The 17851-nt window shown below is 36.6% G+C and overlaps 2 protein-coding genes across 2 annotated transcripts; one reads left to right on the top strand and one right to left on the bottom strand.

Annotated features, from left to right (window-relative positions):
• Positions 1–292: 292 nt before the first annotated feature.
• zbtb48 (zinc finger and BTB domain containing 48) lies at positions 293–6607 on the bottom strand. The gene is made up of 11 exons (XM_067446173.1): positions 6453–6607; positions 4575–5327; positions 4049–4347; positions 3328–3439; positions 3107–3199; positions 2940–3026; positions 2650–2804; positions 2276–2412; positions 2007–2171; positions 1473–1561; positions 293–1380 (listed from the first exon to the last, which is right to left on the bottom strand). Exons 1-11 carry the CDS (start codon positions 6459–6461, stop codon positions 940–942), a joined length of 2340 nt encoding a protein of 779 aa, XP_067302274.1. The 5' UTR covers positions 6462–6607; the 3' UTR covers positions 293–939.
• Positions 6608–6873: 266 nt separating this feature from the next.
• nol9 (nucleolar protein 9) lies at positions 6874–16177 on the top strand. Its single transcript, XM_067446174.1, has 13 exons — positions 6874–7193; positions 7426–7973; positions 8567–8789; positions 10100–10230; positions 10459–10603; positions 11838–11934; positions 12107–12204; positions 12370–12531; positions 12790–13042; positions 13179–13293; positions 14940–15114; positions 15302–15435; positions 15715–16177. Exons 2-13 carry the CDS (start codon positions 7485–7487, stop codon positions 15835–15837), a joined length of 2145 nt encoding a protein of 714 aa, XP_067302275.1. The 5' UTR covers positions 6874–7193; positions 7426–7484; the 3' UTR covers positions 15838–16177.
• Positions 16178–17851: the final 1674 nt, after the last annotated feature.

Raw genomic sequence — 17851 nt, 5'->3', positions numbered from 1 at the left:
AGTGAATATCCAGTAGATCATCTAGCACACATTACAATGAAGATAAAACTGAAAGATTAGGAAGTCAACATAAAATCAGAAATGTTAGGTAATGTTATGAAATGTCTCAACCCTGGTTTTATTGTGAACTATTTATCGCAGCACATTATTAAAAAAAATGTATTTGTGTATTTTAGCTTTTTTTAAATCACAGTTTAAGTATTTTTAAATACAATTGAATAAGTAATAAGTGCTTCAAATCATTAGACAAGAAGTGCATAGAAAAGTGAATAAACACAGACTTAGATTTATGTTTTAATGGTTTATTCTAAGAAAAAGAGTATACATGATATTTATGACTGTTTTCACTTGATTTACAAAAGTCTTTTATTCAGTTTACATTATGAAATCCAGATGCTGAGTAAATCATGACATTCTCTTACAAGAACTCTGGCTGTATGTAATCAAGTCCAAATTTGTCAAAATCTTGCAGTTTAAAGTGTCAGTCGTAGATGGTAGAAATAAGATTTAACTTTTAACTTATAGAATAAAAAGCTTTAAGTTTTGACTGTTCATCCAAACAGAGAAAAAACATTTTCAAGCAAAATTTGTAATTTTTTAGATTAGGAACAATGTATTTTTGTAGACATCAGACTCAAATTACTTCTACTGAGTACAGTAGACAGTTTCTTATCCCAAAAATGTGGTTATAGAAACCTCAAGTTGATCTTGTGTCATGTCATGCTTAATACAACAGAGTCCTCTGTTTTTGCATAATTTCCAAATGAACTTCGCTGAAGATAATAAATTATCAAAACTATTTCTTACCTGAATGTCATGCAAGAAAGCGGTTTATTTACAATGCTGTACATGTCTCAATGACTTTTTAAACTCTTAAACTGCATACTCCAACATGAACCCCCCTCTACATGTCTTTGTTCTGGAGTCAGAAGTCTCCATTTAAACTTTCCCATCAGCTTCAGCGTTGGACAGTTCCACCACCACACTGGACTGATGGATGGGGTACGCGTTGGTCACTAGCAGTGTCTGCTCCATCACATCTGCTACAGTGAAGGGCGTCTGCGCGATTCCACCATCAGTCCTTCCAGTCAGAACAAACCCAGTCTGTTCACCATTCACTGATCCATCAGTCACTGAATATGTGGCCTGCTCTCCTGTTGCTCCAACAGAGGCTGAGGCGACCTGTTCCACCACAACCGCCTCTGGCTGGATAACCAGGTTAACCATGTCCCCTGATCCTGCCTGAACCTCTGTCTGGCTGGGAGGACTAGATGAGGCTGCTGCATTCTCATCCTCCACAATCAGGTTACGCAACCGTCTTTGTCTGGGGTTATAGTTCTCCACGCGGTTGTGGATCTGTGAGTGTCGTCGCAAATGTGCCTGTCAAAAGCAAGATAGAGACACTGAGCTCTCGAGATCTCAAGTAAATCATTTTTCTGATATGTGAATCCATGAATACAACTAATTCGTACCTGTCTAGTAAACTTGTAACCACATTCAGAACACTCAAATTTTCTCATGCCTTTGTGACGTCGTACATGAACACGGAGCTGCTCGATGGCTGATGAGGCATCATGGGATATAAATTATTATTCAACACTTTAAATTATTGCTTTTCATCTATTCTTGTTTTTTTAATAAATAAAAACAATATAATTTATACAACATGTATTTATATTATTTAACTTAATAAATAAATGCTTATAGTTAGATATTAATTATATATAAATTGTATAAAATATATACAATTATATTGTTAAATCAACAATGGGAAATATATTCAGGTCATTCAGGTCAAATATAATAGAAAATAATCAAAAACATTTAACTGTTATAGAGATATTCATGTTGTTGACAATTATCAATTAATAATTATAATATAATATAATATAATAATATCTATCTATCTATCGTCCATCCATCCGTGCAAGTATACCATTTCTCGCCAAATTGCCTCAAACGTGTAATTGTATACCTCTTTATGTATACCTCACCAGATATCTTACCTTTAAAACTTTTGTTGCAGATGTGGCAGAAGTGCGGTCTGCCTTCTTGGTGTTTGCTGGCTATGTGGCGTAATAGAGGACCTTTCTCAGTAAAGCGTTGCTCACAAAACTCACAACTAAACGGCCGCTCTCCTGTGTGTGTGCGGTGGTGTTTGTCCAGACTCGCTGCTCACACAATCAGCAAACATTTGGTTAACAACACAAAAGTAATAGAGAAACTTCCATTATAATGAATGAATTGGAAATCTAAATGGCAAAGGAAAAGTTACCTTGTGTGCGAAACGTCTTGCCACAGAGGTGACACTGGAAAGGTTTCTCTCCAGTGTGTGTTCGAAGGTGCATGTTGAGATTGGCTTTCTGGGTAAAAGCATGATTGCAGAACTCACACACATAAGGACGCTCATTTCTGAAGAGAAGCGCAACAAATGTGGCTCAGCATTAATTCAACCGGTAAACTCGAAACAAGCAAAACTGATTACACACACAAACATCACATCAGATCCCTTCAGATTGTCGGCTGGCCACACGCATGCATGATGCATTTGCTAACAGCCTCATCTTTGAAGAGCGGACAGACCTAAATAACATGTTTCAGTTCTTTGTGTCTTTATGCTCATAATCCGTGAGGCAATATGTCACATGCCTGTGAATGGCTTTGATGTGCATTTGCAGGCCGTTGCGGCTGGAGGCCCGGTGGCCGCACTCCTCACACACAAACAGTTTCTCACCACGATGTTTGGCCGCCTCATGCAGGCGTAGCTCAGTGCGGGACAGGAAACACTTGGGACACAATGAACACTAGACAACACACATGACAAAAATGCATAACTTTTATTAGTAATACCATAACATTTGATCTGATATTTGATTTAATTTTCAATGGCAAGGCATTATGGTAATGCAAACCAAGTTATTAGCATTAGAGTGACTTACAGCGTGTGGTTTAGGAGCTCCATGGATTTTAATCATGTGGATCCTGAGATCTTTCTTCTGCATGAACTGCTCAGGGCATGATGTGCACTAATATGACAAATAAAATTACGTTAGCAAAATGTCCGTAGATAAAAGGTCACATCTGACCTCCAAAATGGATGATGTACCTTGTTGGGCATCTCTCCTGTGTGTGTGACTGTGTGAAGACGCAGCTCATGTCGCTTTTTAAAGGTCATGCCACATTTTGCACACGTAAACACCTAACACAAATTTTAAAAAGGTGCATCAAGTCATTTGCCATTGTGTAACAGTAACCAAAAAGGATACATTATGGTTATTTCTATTACATGCGTGCATATTTTAAATTGTCCCTCATTATCATACTCACCACCTCTGTTCTGCTAAGACAATTCCTGGCTTCATGCTCCAGCAGGTTTTCCTTCCTATAGTAGCACTTCCCACATTTAGAACATTTAAAGGGCTTCTCCCCTGTATGTCTCCTTGCAGACAGAACGCAGGATCATATTAATTCATTACAAAACCAATTAATTCAATTACAATTACCAGATAGCCTTAGTTCAGATCTTTGAACAGTTTTGTCCACATCAGATTTGAATTTCTTAATGATTTAAGCAAAGCGCATGTGTTGTGTGCAAAAGAGGAAGTACAATTTGCACAATAACTAAATGCTTGTTGATCAAAAGAACAGGAAGGAAGATATGAAATATATGGTGGTGTTAGGGAAAGACGTAATAGAATATGTAAAATGAAAACAAGCAACTGTGTATTGTCTGTTTAAATATTACACATTTCTAAAAAAAAAAAAAAGTGATATACAAATACAAAAGTTCGGCCCCACTTTATATTAAAAGTCTTTAACTATGTCCTAACATTTAAATGAATCATTTGATGCAATGCAATTATTGTGTAAATACATGGTTTTACATAATCCTTTTTTTAAGAACCTGCATGCAATTGCAGCACCATCCCTCAAACCTTACCTCTCAAACCTACCTATACCACCAAACCTGTCCCTAACCTTACTTCTATCAAAAAACTATTACTAATTATTGCCAAAACTAAAGTTTAGAAGGATAGTGTGCACATACCTGTTGTGGACTTTCAAGTAGTACTTGCTGAGGAATGTTTTGTGACATGTTGGACATTGGACAGAGCCTTTCTTGCTGTTTTTAGAAGTTCCTTCCCCATTCTCTTTATTAGTACTTTTTTGTTGTTGTTTGCGCTTTCCCCGTGGAGTCTTTGGGGTCGAGCAAGGTGAATCATGAGGCATATACTCTTCATCGGTTCCCTCTTTAAGCATATCCATACTCCCATCTCCGTCATCGTCGTCATTATCATCATCATCATCGTCGTCGTCGTCATTTTGATCATCAAAAGATCCATCCACCTGATTATAGAGACACAATAGTAAATATAATACAGATTACAGGTAAAAATTATTTTGATGTAGTATGAAATGAAAATCAGAACACATGAATTATAGAAATTTTAATAATCAGTGCATTAGATTTTCAGTGTCAGACCAAAGCATTCTACCTAGGAGAAATAGATAATTGGGTTTAAATTATTTGAAAAAATAAATATCTTCTGGGTGAATATAAATGTTTAGAGTACCTCAGCCTCACTCGTGCCTTGATGTTTGAATTGATCTCCTTCCTCAGTGGCAGCAGTCTCCTGCTCTCTCTCATCCAGAGATGAGGGTTTTCTCCTTCCAGCTCCCTGCCTCATAACAGCAGACATGGGACTTTCGCCAACTAGTCGCTTGGGCCCTTTTACACGCCTTCCAGAACGGGTGGTGGTAGTAGACGTCGAAACAGAGCTGTCATCATCGCTAGCTATGACCGGTGAACCGAATCTGCATGCATCAGGTTTATTTTTCGTCCTCTGCCCAGATCTAGTCTTTCCTTTCGGGGTCGGATTAGGCTGAGGGTCTGCAGATGTGAGAGGGAACAGTGGTTTGGCTTCCTCATCTTCACTCAAGGCAGCAGGTGACTGCAAAGTCTCTACACCTGGCGAACCCTGGCAAGGTATGAGACAATCTGGCACTGACAGTCCAAAAGCTGCATTCTGAATCTTTTCTAAATTGCTGTCATCTGACTGGAGTTCACCAGTGTAAAAAAAATGAAGCAGCAGCTCAAGCCCATCATCAGGGCACTCTAATGGCAGGTCGATCTGTATACACGGTGTGTTTGAACTGGGTTCCTGGAACAGGTGGCTGAAGCAGGCAAGAACATTTCGATGGGCCAGATGCACCTGCCCACTTGCTGTGTTCAGCATGGCATCACAGAAGTGGCCTAGACCCCTCTGTTGGTTGAGCAAGGACAGTACACGCTGAGCATGTGAGGTCCTTTTAGCAGGCATCTCCATCTAGACATGCAGGACACATCAATTTCATTTCAATCAATGATTTTATTTGAATGACATTTAAGATAAAGACAACGACAACATAAATGTATAAATTTATATTATAAATATTATATTTAAAATAAATTGTATATATAATTAATATATATTAAATTATTACTACTTTAATTAATAATAATAAAAAATAATGATTTTACAATTTGTTATGGATATTTATAATAATAATAATAATAATAATAATAATAATAATAAAAACTAAGAAATATAAAAAAAAACAATAAAAAATGTGCCTGTTCTGGTGTGTTTTTGATAAAAATTGTGTCATTATTTATTACATATTTACTATTTAGTATTATTACTACTTTAATTAATAATAATTAATACAAAATAATGATTTTACAATTTTTTATGGATATTTATGATGATGATGATAATAATAAGAATAATAAAAACTAAGAAATATAAAAAACAATAAAAAAAATGTGCCTGTTCTGGTGTGTTTTTGATAATTTTTTTTGTCATTATTAATAAATATTTCAAGAAGATATAATGGTTGTATTGTTCTTTTTACATATTTACATATTTTATTAAACACTATTATTAATTGTATTCATGGATATTTATAATAATAATAATAATAATAATGCTCATAATAATGCTCATAATAATAATAATAATAATAATAATAATAATAATAATAATAATAATAATAATAATAAAAACTGTGCATAAAATAAAATAAAAGGTCAGCCTGGTCGGGTTTTATTACTATACTGTCATTATTAATAAATGTTTCATGAAGATAATATCTTATTATATTATAATGTTTGAGGTCATGCAACTTTAACAAATTCTTGAAATACTGCAAATATTATTTTACAAGCATAGTTGGTTATTCCAAGATCTTACTTATTTTGGCTAAACTCGTTATATGAAACAGTACACATAATAAATCTGCACATTTTCATCTATCCATGTTCAACAATGCTTGCCCATACAATGCGCATGACTCTGACAGATTAATTATCTGATTAACTAATTAATATTACCTAAACGTTAACCACGATGTCCGCATTTTACTGACGCTCCCTAAACTACTCGCCGCACAATCAACTGTGTAAGACTCACCTTTCGCATAAATTATGTCATTGCTCTCATGTTTCTTTTCATATACTGAAACTCGACATATATGCTTAATGTAATATAGTGAGTTACTTATATATTACATAGCATCAAATGCTTAATTTGGGCTAAACAACAAGAAGCCATGTTGAAACAGAAACAGGAAGTGACGTTGCAATATTGTTTGAGCTCTGTTGGCCATTCAATCCATTACGCTGAGTGTGACTTTCTTAACATACGCGCTGATTAAATTGTTTAGCTCATGCAACCAAAATAACACTAATTCTTCGATTGTATAACATTTTTGATAGTTATGGTTAAGTATTTTATAGTGAAATATTAATTCAGAAAGGCAGTGTAGAATTAAAGTTCATTTAAACTCCGGGAAGTCTGTTTCTGTCCATCACGTGGCACATACGTTAACTGTGAGGCGCCAGTGCTGCACAAAATCGTTCCTGTTAGCCAACGAGTTGTATATTTAACATGTAGTACGTTTCATCTCTGTTTCTCTTATATGTATGCTTTCAAACGCATTCCCAAAACATTCACAATGCGGTCATTAAAGCAGATTAAAAAGGGGAAATAAACGGCTTCGTATCGATTAGTGGAGTGAAAGCACAACAGCATCGTGCGTGATTTTGATGTTTGCATGGTGCCACTGCCAGGTACATTGAAACAACAGCATATTCACACAAACTTTGATTCAAATCTTGCACCAGGAGAATCGCCAGTTCTCTCTACAAACAGGTCAGTGAACTTACAACCATTAATGTGGCTTTCAGAATCATAGTTTAACAACAAATGATCTAACTAGTGGTTGGTAATAATATGATGCAACAATTTTTCACCATATTTTACCAACTGAATAAATTAACTAGCTGTCTGTGTTTCTCTACTTATATCCAGAAGTCATTTTCCCCCCTTCATTTCTTATTTACAACATTTTTAGTGATTCCTTCATTGCTCTCTTCCTTTACAGGTGTTCCCCTGCCCTGGATTTATGTTGTTTTTAGCCTCGTTGGAGTTCATTGGTTGACAATGAAAGTACACAAGGTTTCTTCTCGGTCCCAACATGAGCAACGGAATGCCACCAAACGTCACAGTAAGAATAAATGGCACAAAAAAACACGCAGCCTGGACTCAACTCTCCTAAATACAAGTCCTGGGACTGCAAAGTTGGAGCAACAGATAGCTAAAAGGGAAAAACCCACAATAAAACGGTTGAAGAAGTTGTGTGCAAAGCCTGTGACTTTTGTCCCTGAAACCAGTTGTGCCGAGGAGGTAAAGGTAAAGCCCACTTCTGTGACTTTTGATCATGGCCACACAAATGGAGGCACGGAACTGGATGACAGCAGCTCTTCAGTGGACTCACAAGAATGGAGTGAATATGCCAATAGTGTTCTTCAGAATGGCATGGAAAGTTCTACAATACCTGACACAGACCAGCAGGAAGAGGATGATCTTCAATTCTATGCCCACCTTGACCAAACCCACAACCGTGCGGTTTTAGTCATGAAACAAGGCCAGGTAGACAGATAATATCAGCATTTAACCACTATGATGTTGAATCAGTGATATGTTTTGTTTATGTGTGCTTGTGTAGTTCTTGCAATTGTTTAATGCCTGGATTACCACTTGTGGTTGACCAGAATGAGCTTTTCAACAGCGGATGCATATTGATACACCTTAAACCCAATTCACACTGCACCGACAGATGCAGTCCGACGGCAAAAGTCACCAGATTACAGCACGTCACTTCTAATTCCAATTCAGCATGTTCAATCGGCGAAGGTTCAAACAGATACCAAGACTCCGATGATCTGACAGTGTCTTTTTTTGCTTTCTGTCAGTGTAGTGTGAATTGGGTGAGATCATAAAATTGCTCAAATTCAATGAAAACTAAGGCTAGAATATCTGATACTAACATAAGAGGCAACTACCAAGTCTTGTTGTTAATATTTGTATATACCTTTTATCATTTTTTTAGTATTAACATTGTGAGTGTTAACATTACAACAAATTGCTGCCAAAGTTGCTGCCGATTAATCAGCCTGACCAATATATAAGTCAATCGCTGTTTTCTGCACATAGGCTGACTTTTGTGTCTGATGTCTGTGCAGGTCTTGTGTTTCCGTGGAAAGTGCCTGCTCACTTGCCTCTATGGTCATGTAGAGGTGCTGGGCTTCACCATTGAGGAGGGCCAACAACCTTACCCCCTGTTCTCGCCACCGTCTCACTGCCCTCTTACCATCAAAGCCTTAGGAAACAACCCCCCCTCCAGCAAGAAGAAGAAAGAGGGGCTGCTGGAAGCCAAAGCCATTGTTCGCAATTATTTCTCTTCAGGTAGCATCACAAGAAGCCTCATTAATACCTTTTATTTGCTGATTTCACAAGGCTTAATGCTGCCTTCACTTGCTATCGGAATTATTGTGAAGCTCGTAATCACGACTTCAGAAGGTGGAATTATCACATTTCTAATAGCATTTGAAGGTGGCATAAGCCTAGTCCCAATCTAAAATTCATGTTTGAGCTGTCTTAACTAAAAGAAACTTTCTGACTTATCTTAAAATTTGTCAGTGCCATTGTTTTGTCTCAAGATTCACGGTTCATCAAGTCATGTTTTTTTCTTTTCTTTCTAAGACACATTTATAAAATCTACTTAAATTTCCTAATTGAGCTAAGGCCTAAGCCTGGCTTAATTGTTAAATGTGAAACCTGGCCTATACAACTTTTAATGACCTTTTTTTTCCTCACCCTTGTATCGCCCTTTAATGCTGCCTTCACGTGCTCTCGGAATTATCGTGAATACGAGTTTCCTAGGTAAAAATTGCACACCCTCCCATTTCCAAATTTGAATGGCATGAGCTCGTAATCACGACGTCAGAAGTGGGAATTATCAAATTTCCGATAGCACGGGAAGGCGGCATAAGCCAAGGCATCCCAGGTTAATAGGGTAAAACATAACTGATAGACATCACTACTTCCCCAGTTGATTGATTACATTAAGATGTTTGTACTAGTTTTCTGAATTGTTTAATTATGCAAATAAGGCATTATCTAATTAAATTGCTCTAATGCACTAATTTGCATACTCTGAACATTGGATAAAGCCTTGTTCGAAATTCTTTTTATTTTGTTGCCAGTGCTTTTTTTGCATATCTCTTTTTATTACTGCATTAATCATAAAATACAGTCAACAGGTCAGACAAAAAATCATCTTGATTTTAGTAATTAAATGTAAAAAAATAATATAATATATCATAGTATAAAATCAGAGAAATGTTATATGAGCCAACACTCTGTAAAACCTTCAGAATATAGATGTGAGTAAAACTGTAATGTTTGGTGTATGTAAGGACTACTGAAGTGGCGCTTTCTGACTTGACACCTGAGGAAAAAGCTCATTTTAAAAAAGAAAAAAAACACCTTAAAAGATATGCATTACATTTGAATTATACAGACAAAAATAGATAATAAACACCTAAAATAGTATTTTGGATGTTTTATTTCCACTAGTACAAACGCGTTATGAAAAGCCAAGTATCTCAAAATTAGCCAGTGCCTGAAAAAACAGTTTACACCTATAGTGATCCCTTTAGTTTCTACCTGCACCTACTTTCTAAAATTGTTGCAATTTGTCTTTTTATGTCTAGAGCCAAGTAAAAGGCTCATGAGTGAGGTGGACTCGGACTCCTGCGTGGTGCTTCTGGAACCTCTAGACACACCACTCACTCGCTTTCTCACCAGCTTCTCAGAACTCGCAGAGATCTTCGGCCTCAACTCGGTAAGTCGTGACATTTCTGATTTTGCATGCTCATGTTCAAATAGCTGATGTGTATATTGTTTATAATGTTAAAATACATTCCCAGTTTAATATGCAAAGGCAACTCTATGCAAGATATTTGTAGGTTGACTTTCAGAATAATTTAGACATGGTTGGCTTTTTCAACATAGTTTGAGGTCCCTGGCATTGCAACACATATATTTGTGTCTCTGTTTATGCATTTTGCAGAAGGAGATGAAGTCTCAGGCTGCCATCTATAACCCCGTTCTGTCAGCCGTGGGTGTAACAGCTTTGCGTGGACCCTGTGCGCAGGGTTTGGTGACGTCACCTAGCTGCAGAGAAGCTATAAGCAGTTTGCTCAGTGCCTGGGAAGGTATATTTTAGTAGTTGTTCAAACTATTGTTCCCGTTCGCCATCTCAGAGTCAGAGAGCTGCCTTCTAAAAAATCAGCATCCATAGAAATAATGATTGGAAAAGCCCCATCCCACACAATGACGGGATTAGTTACAAGTTTCAAACCATGTTTTTGAATTTCGAAGCTTTGATTATGTTTACAGTGTGCAATATAACATGAGTTCATGTTTCGCGTGTAAAAAACAGTATTTTTCACACAATTTACTTATCTGAACACCGCTGTTTCCTCTGTCCTAAAAACATCCTGATGATTTCCTTGTTCTATGAAGTCCCTCCTTCAGAAATACGTAACGAGTTCTGATTGGGCCAGCGCTTCCCGTGTTGTGATTGGACAGCAGCTTAGCGCACTTTGCCCGGAAAGGTCCCGCCTCTTACCATAACGGGGAGATGCCAGCGCTGAATGCGTGTTCTTCTCCACGTGGGAGAGCAACAAGACCACGCCCCCTATTTTGCGTGTTCTTGTGGGCGGAGGGTTAGTCAACAAACGGTTCTAGTGACGTCATTACATCCCTGCACTTCCTGCTGTAGTCCAAACCGGCCGTTTGCTGTAGGCTTTGAAAGGGAACTTCAGTTAAATAAAATATCTCGCTTGGCATTGAACTTTGAGCTTTATAATTTTTCAGGAATTATTTATGCTCTAACAGCAACATTACACACTAACTAAAGTTTGAAAGATGGAATCGCTAAGAACGGGACCTTTAAAGCATATTAAAACACCACACAGATATATAAACAACAAAAAACTTTAACCTTAAATATTATAGAATATACCAACAGAGTGGGTTCCCTGTTTAGTTTACAGATTGATTTCCATAAAAAAAGTACTGTACCTGATATATCAACTACATCAAGAGCTTGTGAATCACAGAATTTTCATTTTGTGGTGAACTGCCACGTTAAGTGTAGATTTTCAATTCTAAATGCATATGTAGAGAAAATAAAAATTTTGTGCTCTGTGAAATGTATAGATCCCCCCCATATGACATGGACAAAAATATTGTGGCTACAAATTAAGTGTTCAGTCCCTCGTTCTAGTAAATCAATGCAATTTGCAACCCCAATTAACTAATTTGTTCCCTGCTTTTGAATCAAGTCCTGTCAACAAATCCCACAATTTACTTATACAATTAATGTGTAAGTGTGTTCAGTCTAAAGCAATGTACAATGTTTTTTTTTTTTTTTTTTGTCCAAAGGGGAATTTGACCGGTGTCCTGTAATTCTTGTGTGTGGGGGGAAATCCGCTGGGAAGTCCACCTTCAATCGGTACCTTATTAACAACCTGCTCAATCAGTGAGTTCAACCAGTTCATTTTATCAGTTTAGTAATGAATTGATGAATTGAGAACGATCTTGTTTTTTTTGTAGGCTAGCCTGCATGCCAAGCTGTAAGCATGATGGTTAGAAATTTGCAAGCATTGTAATTTCAAGGTGATATACATCTCTCTACCTTCTTGTGTGTGCAGCACTGTAAGTGTGGAGTATTTGGAGTGTGATCTAGGCCAGACTGAGTTCACCCCTCCTGGATGCCTTTCCTTATGCACAGTAACAGAGCCACTGCTGGGTATGTGGCATACCCATTTCTATATAGCCAAATGAAGTAAAAAAATGTCATCAATATAATTTAAACAGATTCTGAAGAGCTTTGTACTATAGATATGTAAGAAACAGTGTCTTAAATTTAGCATGTTGGTGGACATGTTAGTGATTTGTGTTGTTCTTTCTTTAGGGCCTCCTTTCACACACATGCGTGACCCAAAGCACATGGTGTATTATGGTCAGGCAGATTGTGAAGCTGACATTGATCGGTATCTGGAGTCTCTCAAATCCCTCTGGCGCCATGTCAATGGAGAGAGTCCTGTCATCATCAATACTATGGGCTGGATCAAAGGTCAGCAAAAACATTGCACATTAAAGGCAATAAAATAGGAATATTGATTTGAATTGCAGAAATATGGACTCATTATTGGATCTTGAATATTTTTGCAAATTTTAGGGCTGTCAAACCAGTTAGAGACATTATTCAATTTTTGTTTTCATTGATAGCCCTAGTAAATATATCAATTCTTTATTTTTTTGTATATGATACATTTTTTCATTTGAGTTTATGGTGCTAACTTGCTAACAATTGTTTTTCTCTCTTTCACAGGCCATGGCTTTCAGATACTAGTAGACCTTATTCGTCTTTTTTCCGTTACGCATGTAGTGCAGCTGAGTTTCGGAAATACGTCACAGTGTCAACTTCTCACCCCAGAGTTCCTCAGAATTGCCCATGGCTGGCAGACGCATCCTCCGACGCCATCCACCTTGACAGAGGAGCCAGGCAGTTACCTCACCATTCGATCTCATGTATTTCTCAGTGTCCAATCAGAGTTCGAAGGCGCTGGGACACCTGGAGAAATGTAAGGCAGCCAGCTGCACCTTTTCGATTTTAACTGTGATCATTTGGCAGTTCTCGCAGTGAAGATTTAACTAGGTAATTTTTGGTTAGTTATACTTTACAAACCAAAGTAAATTCCCATCCTGCATTCCTCTTAGGCAACATCAGCGCAGTAATGAGCTGCGAGACCTGGCTCTGCTCGGCTACTTCAGTAAGCTACAGTCCTCAGAACCTGACCCCATCCGCCCGCTCCACTGCTTCGTACCCTACCAGGTTTTTATTTAATTCAAATTTTTTAAATATATATACATTATTTTGATTTTTTTTTTTTTTTACTCTGCAATTTTGTTTACATTTAATATTTTTACACACATATTTTGTTGTAACTAAAATTTTTTTTTAATGAAATAGTGATTTATCATTATTAATAACATTGGAGTTTTTTTATATATTTATTTTGTAATAATTTCATAGTTTAGTTATTTTAAATGTTTGTTTAATGGCATTTTTTTTTATGAATGAAGGCCAGTATCAGATACCAATACTGGTATTGATATCTATGAATTTTAAAACATTAATTATAGATATTCAGCATTTCCGTATAACTGAGTGTTATAAATTTCAACATGTATTGTTTTTTTATTTTTACAAAAAAAACACCTTTTCATTTGTGAACTTAAAGGGATAGTTCAACCAAAAATATTAAAAATGACCCCATGATTTAGTCACCCTCAAGCTATCCTAGGTATATATGACATTCGTTTTTCAGACGAATACAATTGGAGGTAGATTTAAAAATGTCCTGGCTTTTCGGAGCCCAAAAAGTGCATCCATTCATTACCATGCCATTCACTGCCATTACAATGCTTGGACTAGCCAAGACATTTTTAAATCTAACTCCAATTGTATTCATCTGAAAGAAGAATGTCATACATGCCTAGGATGGCTTGAGGGTGAGTAAATTATGGGATGATAATAATAATAATCATAAATAATAAATGTAAAATGTATTTGTGGCCTTCCTACCTCTCTAACAGTTAGGAAATAGTCTTCACTGCATAAATTATAAAAAAAAAAAATAGATTAAACATTATTAAAGCTACCATTTTCTCTGGTACCTTTTGGTCTTTTATTAACATTTAATAGTTGACCTTTATTCCACACCGCTGTCTCCACTGTCCTTGAACGGCTCGCTTGCTTCCTGCTTCTATGAAGCCCATCCCTCCGAAAAGCGCAATGGTCTTAGATTGGTTAGATGGAAATTGTAGTTTCATGTATTTTTATTGGCTGAGGTGCCAAGCACAGGTTGTCCGGAAACGCCATACCCCTTACCATTACGGGCAGAAGTCACATCTGGGGCAGTGTTTATGTTAATAGCTAGGGTTTATGATGTCGCCAACCCAGGAAGAAGCTCGTTGTAGTCCAAACCGGATGTTTTTGTAGGCAATAAACTGCCATAACTTTAAAAGACAACATCTCCGTTTGCATTGAACTTTCAGTGCTGTAACTTTGCAGATACTGTTTATGCTCAAGCAGCAATATTACACATTAACTAAAGTTAAAAAAGTGAAATCATATGCAACCACCCCTTTAATGACAGACATCACAGCAACTGGTGCGCTGACTCGAAGACCTGCCACTGCTGAACATGATGTGGATCTGACAAACTTTTCTCTGCACGAGTCGTGTTTTTGAGTCACACAGACAGTGCATTCTCCTGATTTGTCCTGATGCGCTTGAGCGCTTTAAAAGCATTTTTGTAAATAAAAGCGTGATCATATAATGTAGCGCTACCCAAATTATGATGCTCCGTTAATTGCGAAAAAATATTTTCCATTAAACTGATGAGAAAAAAAAAATATATATAATTACATTTTGATCATGTTTTATGTGAACACCTTTTTGTGCTCTTATTGCAGGTCCCACACTCATCAGTGGCTATAGGGATAACACACTGTGAGGTTGCACCCAGCAACATTTTTTATGCGGTCAATGCCAGTATAGTAGGGTTATGCTGTCTGAGCGAGAAGGTTGTGGGCAGAGGAGGTCCTGTTGTACTCTCCCAAACTCCTATCTGTCAATGTGTTGGCCTAGGTGTGTATTCAAGGCATTTATATGTGGATCTGAGATGAAATTCTGTAAAATTGTACAGCATATGTACAAATATTCATTATACATCATGCAGACTTAGAAGTATAATAATGACAAAACTTTTATTAAAAAATAAAGATATAAAACCTTCCTTAAACTGCAATTGTTTACCTGCTGTTGTGTTTTTAAGGTGTTCTGAGAGGGGTAGACATGGCACGAGGTCTGTACTTTCTGGTTACTCCAGTGTCTCCCTCTGTCCTGAGGCACGTGAACTGTCTTCTGCTGGGAGAGATCACCCTGCCTAAAGTATTGCTCACCAACCAGGTATGTGAATCAGCGATATACACTATCATTCAAATGCTTGGGGTCAGTAATATTTTCTTTTGAATAAGTATTTTATGCTCACCAAGGCTGCATTTATTTGATAAACAAATATTTTTGAATTAGTATTACAAAGCTGAATTTTCAGTATCATTACAGAATATAAGGGTGCAAAATAATATGTAGACATTTGTTTAATGGCTAAATGATCAAGTACAGTTTATCCAACCTGATGGCTCTTTCTTGTCAGTTGATACTTGACCTCTCTTTCTCTTGTTCCAGCATGGAGTTGAAGGAGATTTACCTTACATCACCACAGACTACAGCTTTGAAGCCAAAGGGGCAGGAAAGCTTCACATCTACAAAGGACTGACAAGACCTGGTTTTACAAAGTCAAATAACTAAGCTCTTCTGTATGGACTCTACTTTATGTGAATGACATTTGTATCCTAGTATTTGTTTTATACCCTTAAATTTGAGGTAAAATTTGCCATTGAATGTACAAATCTACACAAGTATCTTGGCTTTTGGAACTGTGTACTATGGGGAGATGTATGAGTTGAGTTCATATGTTGTTGCTTTATCTCTTGTTGAATGGCTCCATGTTTAAAGGGTTAGTTCACCCAAAAAGGAAAATTAGATGTTTATCTGCTTACCGCCAGTGCATCCAACATATAGGTGTGTCTGTTTCTTCAGTAGAACACGAAGACTTTTAACTCCAACCGTTGCTGTGTGTCATATAATGGTGTGAATAGGTAACAACTCTATGAGAGCAAAACAAACAAACAAAATAAACATGCTTAGGCAACGTGCACAAAAACCCTGCTGCTTCTGACGACACATTGATTTGTTAAGACACGAACCGATCGGTTTCTGTGAGAAACAGAACAGTATTTATTTTTTTACCTCATATCGATCATATATATACCATGTAGATTCCTCATTCGATTGATGAGGATCTATATATACATCTATGATCGCACCAGCTTGACCTCACCTAACAGAAGTTACTGCCGATGGGAAAACTTGATGAGACTCGTCGGGATATGAGGTAAAAAAAAAAAATACCGTTCAGTTTCTCACAGAAACCGATCGGTTCGTGTCTTAACAAATCAATGTGTCGTCAGGAGCAGCAGGGTTTTTGTGCACGTTGCCCAAGCATGTTTTTTTGTTTCGTTTGTTTTGCTCTCATAGAATTGTTACCTATTCACACCTTTATATGACACACAGCAATGGTTGGAGTTAAAAATCTTCATTTGTGTTCGACTGAAGAAACAAACACACCTACATGTTGTAAGCAGATAAACATCTCATTTTCAATTTTGGGTGAACTAACCCTTTAAGATCTAAATGGGAACTTGTTTTGATTTGCTGTATTGTTACAGTTTGTTAACATGTCCTTAAGAATGTCTTTTCTTTTCTTTTCCCAAGTCAAATTCCCAAACCGAGATAATGCAGACTGTAAAATATTAAAGTGGGTTTCATTTTTGTCAAGAAATGAGTCTCCTTCATTGACATTTGCAAAAAATAAATTGAGAAGTGAATAGATCAGCACACAATTGCTGCTGTAATAAGTTACGACAACCTGCACTGTTTTATTTTGAATACTATCTTGTTGGCTCTTGCATGTTTGTTGAAAGCCAACACAATCGTTTGCAAGATGCTTCAGTTGGGGGTTTTAACCAGGATGTGCTTGATGTGCATTTATTCACATCTGCATTTGATATCTGCATTAGATATGGACATATAAAATTCCAAAAAACATTGGCCTTCTACTAAATCTGCTGCCTTTTGCTGTTTAGGTCATGTATTTAATTGTAGGAAGAAGAGTTTAAATAACTTGCAACATTTACTGATTTTGCCAGTAGGTGGCAATGCAATTCTGAAATTCTCACTTTCTGTAACTAGTATTTACTAGCATGATTGGCATTGCATAGAATATTGTCAAAGCAGTAAACACAAACTGTGACTGAATGAAGAGTATAATAAGATAGGTAACAAGATTCCAGAATGTTGGAATAATTGAAAAAAGTACTTATAAATATTATTTATTTAAAAAACAATGTAACGTTATAATGGCAGTAATTTCTTCTATTTTTCAAATACCATGATGGAAAATGATGCAAACAAAATTAAGAAAATACGGGGTGAGAATAATATTAATATAATAACCACAGCATCATGTACTCTTATAATTTAACAATTACACAACGCACTACAGTATTGTTTAATGTTATGTATAAATTGGAAAATTGCATTTTACGTAGGCTAACCTATATGGAACTTCCCCACTAATATTTTTTAGCCGTTTCTTTTTCTGTTCCACAGACATGGAAATTGAATCCCCTAAATTTAGTTGTAAAACTACATTTAGTTTCTTTCTAATTTTCTATTTAATTTCTACAGAAAATAATCTATA

This window comes from Pseudorasbora parva, chromosome 6 (assembly GCF_024679245.1).
Source record: "Pseudorasbora parva isolate DD20220531a chromosome 6, ASM2467924v1, whole genome shotgun sequence".
Lineage (NCBI taxonomy): Eukaryota > Metazoa > Chordata > Actinopteri > Cypriniformes > Gobionidae > Pseudorasbora > Pseudorasbora parva.
Note: the sequence above shows the minus strand (reverse complement) of the source record. Positions and strands in the feature narration are given on the sequence as shown.